Source organism: Lates calcarifer, unplaced genomic scaffold (assembly GCF_001640805.2).
Source record: "Lates calcarifer isolate ASB-BC8 unplaced genomic scaffold, TLL_Latcal_v3 _unitig_1424_quiver_1035, whole genome shotgun sequence".
Classification (NCBI taxonomy): domain Eukaryota; kingdom Metazoa; phylum Chordata; class Actinopteri; family Centropomidae; genus Lates; species Lates calcarifer.
In genome coordinates, this window is record NW_026115506.1 from 32,041 (window position 1) to 39,659 (window position 7,619).

The window sequence follows — 7,619 nt, forward strand, 5'->3', positions numbered from 1 at the left end:
GAGGTGATGCTGGCACAGTGTCCAACTCAGCTTAAAGATAAACCAAGAGCAGCAGGCTCATTATTTTCTCATCATTTTTATTGCAGTTAATTTCACACAAACAATCAGACAGAAACAGAACCTCATTCTGAATCAGATCAAATCCAAGAATAAAATCTGCAGATATATAAAAACAAAATACAGTGAAACTGCATAAAAGGTCCTCTACTGTTCACATCAGTCAGATCAGGACACGGCTGAACAACAGACATGAGCAGTTTAATCCCAAAATGAAAGGTCTGACACAAAGTGATCATTGAGAGTGAAAGTCTCTCAAACTCAAACACAAATGTTTTAATTAATCAACTTATGTTTCTCCGGTTGATTTGTGCCATTTTGGATTTAAACCCTTTAAAACACGAACATTTTCCTTCTCAAACCAAACAGATAAATAATCGGGGGATATATTTTGTTTGGGACAGTCAGTGAATCCAAATGTGTCCAAAGGTTAAAATGAAATACTTTGAATTCAATTAACTTTAACATAAAATAACGTACAGTGACTCACTTGTTGCTAATTTGAGTGAAGGCAGTTATAAACGAGCAACAGTGTGGGAAATGATCATCTGGTTTGAAGTTACGGTATAAATCTTGAATTTTTAGTCATTTATTTCCATTTTCCCTCCTCACAGGGAAACATTTATGCAGCTACAAAGTGCAAAAGGCAACACGACAGGACAGAGTGAAGAAAAAACAAATGTAAGGACCAGAGTTTTCACATGAAAGATGAGAATCTTCCTGAACAACGATAAAGGCACTAAAGGGAAACGTGGAGCAGAGTCAGGCTAACAGAGCTACAGCTACACAGCTCAACCACTGGATATTTGGTCAAGGTCTGAAATAATCTTATAGAAAAAGTCATTTCTCTGAGATTCAGTATTTCAAGAAGAAAGGAAATGCCTCAAAAGACAGAAAGAAGCAGAGAGCAGAGCTGGAGTCTCAGCCACCAGAGGGCACAGAGGAGCTGAAAATCTTAACTTTCTAAAGGTTCCTGTATTTAGTTTTTCAAAAATCATAATTTAAGTATTTACCAATAAACTCCCTGATTGTGTTCTTCAGCTGTAAAGACATTTGAGCGAAAAGGTTCCCACAAAAAAATTCTAGATTTCAATCACCAAAATTTACCAAAATTTCTGTCATTGTTTTAACAAAATTTTGGGTTTATGGCATAAAAATTTAGAGATTTTAACAAATTTTAAAATTTGACAAATTTTGGATAATAATTCCAGAATTATAAGAAAATTTGGAGATTTGACCAGAAAATTGTAACATTTGGGATTATGAAAAAAACTAGTACAAAGATTGGGATTACAACCTAAACTTATGGAATCTATCACATCAAATTTGAAGTTTCAACCAAAGCACAAAAAGTGGATTATGACAAAAAACTAAAAAAATTAAGAAATAAAAATAAAATTCCAAAAAAGTATATCAGGATTCTACCCAATAACAAAACATGTGATTATAGCAAATAACATTTAGGATTATAATCCTAATATTATTAAACAAAATTAATTATAATTCTAAAATTAACCAAATTACAACATGTAGGATTATAACAAATAAAATTTGGGTCATAATAAATTCTGTTCCTCTACCAAATTACAAAATTTGGTACTAAGACAAACTTCAGAAGCATTTCATCAAATCCTGGGATCATGTCAAATTTCAGAGAACATTGTACCAAATTCTGGAAAAACTAAAATGTTTAAATTTAAGGGATGCTTCACAACAATCAGGGAGTGAATCATAAAGTTAGAAAATAATGTGTTACATTGAAAAATTACTGCAATAAAATGTAAATTTAGTAACTTTGATTTGTTTAAATACTTTATATTTAGATGTTTCCGGTAAAGTTAATTGTGATTTTTATCTGAACAAACAAATTTAAATCCTTATTTCAGCCCCTGAAACACATCAGGCCAGCCCTGCTTTAACTAAATTACCACAGATGAAATAAAATCTTCCATTAATCCAACACATTTTCTTCAGTTCAGTCTAACACGCATACACACCAGTGAACTTGAATCAGGGTGGTGGTGGTCTTGTGGAACCTGTTATCATTCTGGCTGAAAGCCTTCACAATAGAAACACAACTATCATCATCATCACAGTCAGGAAGTTTAGTTTAATCTCATTTATCAATCTGACTGTTCCTCCATCTGCAGGAAACGTCGTTTGTCAGGATATAAATACCACAAAAACATGTGTTTAAACATTTACTTCTCTAGCTTCATTCACATATATCACTACATGGATGGGTTTTGGCTTCATGACTCCTCCTCTCTCCTCTACTCCTCTGACTCTGGAATCAAACTTTTCACACTGACACTTTCAGGCTGTTTCATCAAACATGATCCCACCACAGGGTTAACAGAGGTTGTGTGTTTTGTTGATCAAACAAAAAGACAACAGGAATAAACTTCTGGTTTCACTGGTACAGGGAGGAAACCACATTCAGACAAAAATGCTACAACAAACAGAAATATATTCGTGCAGGAGACAAGGCCACAGGATGTGAGACGAGCCGGACAAACTCTGAGCTGAAGCTGGTCGATCTGAGTTGTCTTGGTTTTACTTCGGTCTGAGACAATGTGAGCAGGTTGGATACAAGTTTAGGTTCATAATAGTGGTTTAAATATTATAAATTATGCATCTGGTCAGAAAGTAACAATCTGCTTTTCCAGGGCCAGTAGCCCCGTTAATGAACCTTTTTGTCGCCATTATCTGACACTTTATTGACCAAACAACAAATGTGTTAACTGAGAAAATGATCAACAGATAATAGTTAATAACAATGATCAGGTCCAGCCCTAACAAAGCTTTATATTACCTTGTCTTTACTTTAATATCTTGTGCCTTTTATACTCTACATAAAGTACTTTAAATTTCTTGCCTTACCTTAATTTCCATATGGAAAACAAAACATGTGCTGTAAACTCTTTCATCTTCCTCCAGAGGCTTAAAATCTGTCTAATCCCTCAGCTACTGTTAGTATATAAAATGATGGAACTTTACCTGCCAAATTTAAACACAGACATTTGTGAGCGTGCAGGTAAATTATTCAAATCTTAATATTCTGAAAAAACAAACTCCAGTTTGATTTCATCTTCCCTTAATCCTGACTCCTAGTTTTTGAGGGAAATGAGCAAATCTGACCTCAGATCAACATTTCAGACCAGCTTCACCCTTTCTGTCTGGCTCGGAGGTGGGTTGGGGATGGGGGCAGTGCATTCTGGGAACAGTGCATCAATATTAGGACAGTACCATATACGACAACGACAGCAATGACGTACAGGTCAGCTTGTAACACAGCTTCCTGCTGAACCTGCTGCCCTTGACGAGGCAAATTAAGACTCATGAAAAGTTAGTTTTTCTCTTGACTTTGTTGGTCTTCAGTTCAGAGGTGAGATGCCACCAGCAGGGGGCAGCAGCACCTGAACGCTACACCAGCTGGAGCAAGGCACTTCACCCACAACTGCCCGCTGCAGTGGATAAAACATGAAGCAGGCTTCTCTCCCTGTGTGAGTGAAACATCAGGCCTGTGTCCAGATGTTCAGTCATTATTGCCTCGAGTACAGAGATTCAGACAAAACACTGTATTGTATTGTTCCTGAATCATCCACACTCACAGCAGCTCTGCCTGGCAGAGCAACAGGTGGATCATGGACAACACTGAGCTGCTGGGAAACATGTCACTGCAGTACTGATGGTCAAAATAAACTTCATCTCATAACAGGCTACAATCTACCAGTGTTCCCACAGCAGCAGTGACGTGATCGACCTACAGAACCAGAGAACTTGGTCACTTCTGAAGAGAAAAGTACTGAAGCAGGTACAGAGCAAAAGAAGAAAAACCTCTCCAGTAAAAGTTCAGATTGGTCCAGTCCTACAGGCCTCGACCAGACGACTGAAGCGGGGCATTAGTGGTCTGAAGAGGGTTTATTCACTACTGTGACTCAGCTGCAGTGTGGGAGGACGACAGGAGGAAGCTGGAGTCAAAGTCCACGTGGACGCTGAGGAGACAGGCTTTCTCCCCTAACAGCTGTCACTACACAAACACCTACAATTTATTATGATATAACTGACTTGTTCCATCTGCCCTCACTCATATTTAACTAGTGTGTTCTTACTGGCAGTTAAATCACAGGGATGGTGATAATTATCAGTGAAAACACAGTTCAGATCAGGAGGCAGCTGCAGCAGCTGTTGATCACTTCACACTCGCCTCGTTACAGAGACACATAAAACTAAACTGAAACAGGCTGCACCGCTCAAACGAGTTCTTACACTGAGATGAGCTGTGGATAAATAATATACACCCAGTAATTAGCAGGTGGAGCTGCTGCTCTGTTGACTGAACAAACTGACAAACGCCTCCTAATATCTACAAGTTCACAGTGTAGATTATCATTAAGAGTTCACTCTGACTGAAAAGGTGTTTGATAGCTGTTAAAATCAAAGAGCAGAGTTGTTCTTTACAGTTTCCATACAATAATGGATTTAGAAACAGCTGGTGAGTCCTGATCCTTTATGTTTTAACAGTTTTGATGTTCTTTTGAAACACCTGTGCTGCCTCTGGGGAAATAAGGTTTCCTGATTGTATTTTTAAGGAAAAGCTGATCTCAGTCTAAAATTTAGGAATGTTAATTACACTGATCTCTAAACTTTATTCTTGAAACTGTGACCATCTTGCTGTTGCATTACAACAACGAGTTCCACCTCTGTCTAATACTGTCTTGGTTTATAAATCGAGATATATTTTTGCCTGAGCTCCTTTTGTCTCTCGACCGTCACCGATCCACTGCGTTATCTCCACCGCTTCCTCCCATCAAACTCCAGCACAGGAGACTTTCCTCTGCATGGTGGATGGATGTCATTGAAAACATCTCCACGTTATCAAACTGAAAGTCAAGTTTTATAGTGTAAAAGTAAAAAAAGCTGAGCCAAACAGACAGATTTCCGTCGTCCTTACAGGAAAAACGCTTCGTTCCTTCCTTCAGGATTATAAAATATGTGCCCTCTCATTGCTTTATAGGAAAAGAGATCAGTCTCAGAGCAGAGATCAGATGATCAGGTTTTCTGAGTACAGACTGAAACAGTAAACAGAGCAGACAGCGTGGGAAGAGCCCTTTAACACTGTACATGTGCGCTCGAACAATTGGATTCAGTTCCAGAGGAATCTGCCTCTTCTCGTTAGACAGGTAACAAAGGACGAAGAGGAACCTTTCCACATCAGAATAAACTCCCATACTGGAATAAGGAATTATAAAATCACAGGGATCTTATTGCTCTGAGGGGTGAGACAAAGGAGAGGAAGATCAAATATTAATATTAAGAAGCTTTCAGACAAAGAACCACACAAAGTTTGAACGTCAAACTCCAGTTTTTGATTCAGATAACTGATCAGTCAGCTTTGTTAGATCACAAATTGTGAATATTTGCTATTTTTCCATCATGTTTCTAAGGAGTTACTCAACACTTCATCTAATAAAAGACTGAAAACACTTTGTGAAGCTACATTTTGTCCTCAAGTTCCTGGAAGTGCAAATGCTGGAGACTCTTCAGTCGTCTTACCTGTATGCTTCTTTGTCTGAGCTCTTAATAATAATAGCATTAATAAAAATGGAAATACTGAGACACAGGTCATCTATCAGTAGCAATCAGTGGTATTTGTAGTCTTTCAGAGGCCACTGTTAAAAAGTTTTCTTTTTTCTTTTAAAATGAATTAAGCTGGTAGAGGAGGAGTGGATGTTCGGCTCGCAGCCTCTCCTGGGATCAGGACGAGCCGAGAGTTTCAATTTTAAATAAATCTAAAGAACAGAACAGAGAGATATCACTCAGATATCAGTCAGGGAAGCTGTCAGAAGCAGTCAGCTGTTTCTGGTTCATCCTTCCTGAACGCTACTCTGAGCCAACAGGAGAAAAACAAGATAGAAAACTGATAAAAAGGCAGCATCCAGATCAGTGCTGAGGCTTTAATTCACCTTCATCAGGCCCAGACCAAATGCCTCTGGTTAGAAAAGCAGCTCTGGATGAAAAGTAGTAGCAAAACTGATCTGATAACAGCACTAGGTGAACATGAGGAGGGTCACTTCACTGTGTTTTAGTCAGTAACTGACTATGAAGTGAGCCACCATCCAGTCAGGAGAGCTGCATGTAGCTGAAGAGCAGCGGGACCAGGAAGAGCACGTTGAAGCCCACCATCCCGTAGACGATGTACCGGTAAGGCAGCTCCACCTCCATGTGCTGCCTGGCCTTCCTCACGTCCCCGCTGGGCACCCTGGACACCCAGCACACCAGCGGGATGGTGACGGCCTTCATCAGCGCCCGCGTGGCCATCAGCACCAGGACGCCCAGGACGAGCCGCAGCACGGCCGCGGCCACCAGACCCACGCTGAGGGCGGGCAGGGTGAACGGCAGCTGGTCCGGCGTCGGGTCAGGCAGCAGGCCCAGGTAGTGGTTGACGTGGGAGGCCAGGGCCACGCCGGCCCCCGTGCCCAGGATCTGAGCGGTGTCGCCCCGCGAGGTGCTCCAGGTGTCCAGGGTGAAGGAAAACAGGCCCAGGCCCAGGTGGAGGGAGATGATGATGAGCGGGGCGTAGCGGCAGGTCAGGTTGAAGCCATCGATCAGGTCCAGGGCCGGGAGGAAGAAGAGGAGGATCAGGACGCTGTAGAGGACGCCGGCCATGACGTCCTGGGGGACAGACAAACAGAGATTTTGTTTTCATCCAAAGCGTTTCTCATTCACACGTTCACACAGCGACGGCAGTGAGCCAGCGACCTCGGCTGTAAAGTCCAGGATATATCTGAAAGGTGAAATCCACTTATACAGCCGGTGCCAGAGGCAGGAAGCCAGCTGTCAGTTTGCTGCTCGGGTCAATAAATAAAGGGCTGCGATGACCTTTGTGTTTGTGTCCAGAGTTCACTGCCATGCTGAGCTCACTCACTTCCTGTTTCCTGTCAACAGGCCTCAGAAGGAAATGCACCAACAAATATTTAAACTTAAGAGATCATCTGATTCAAATGATGCACACCAGGAATTCAATCAGTCAGTCGGAAACGTCTTTATTGTTCCTACAAGATCCATACTGTGTCCATGCATTCACATCTCCCTGTATAACAGACACTTGACAGTGTGATGCTGGGGGACAGACAGAGATGAATTAATGTGGTCTTTTTGTGTTGTTTACATGTCCTTATATTCACAACAATATCATGCCAGTGAGAAACTGGATTTCCTTTATCAGCCTTTCTGCTGGGTTGAACTTTGATTTGTTTATTAAAATGTTCTCAAATAGTTTTTGTTGCTGTAAAGATTTCGCAGTTTGTGTGTGTGTGTGTGTGCACAGTGCAGTGTGTGTACAGAGTGTGTGCAGAGTTTACTTCACAGCAGGTATCTAATCAGTGTCTACTTTCCCAGGAGAAGAAATCAATGATGGTGACTGTAAATTTACACCAGTGCTCCTCCACCAGCCAAACACTGGGACCTTTCAGCTGCGTCTGGCAGGTTAGTCGAGTTGGACGGCCACAATGGCAGGAAACCAAGGTCCTGTTACAGTTTAAATATCTATTTGGCTG

General features: G+C 41.0%; 1 protein-coding gene across 1 annotated transcript; it reads right to left on the reverse strand.

The window, feature by feature from the left end:
• Positions 1 to 57: 57 nt before the first annotated feature.
• Positions 58 to 7,099, reverse strand: LOC127139348 (sphingosine-1-phosphate phosphatase 1-like). The gene has a single exon (XM_051067325.1). The coding sequence runs from the start codon at positions 6,727 to 6,729 to the stop codon at positions 6,184 to 6,186; it is 546 nt and encodes a 181-aa protein (XP_050923282.1). The 5' UTR covers positions 6,730 to 7,099; the 3' UTR covers positions 58 to 6,183.
• Positions 7,100 to 7,619: the final 520 nt, after the last annotated feature.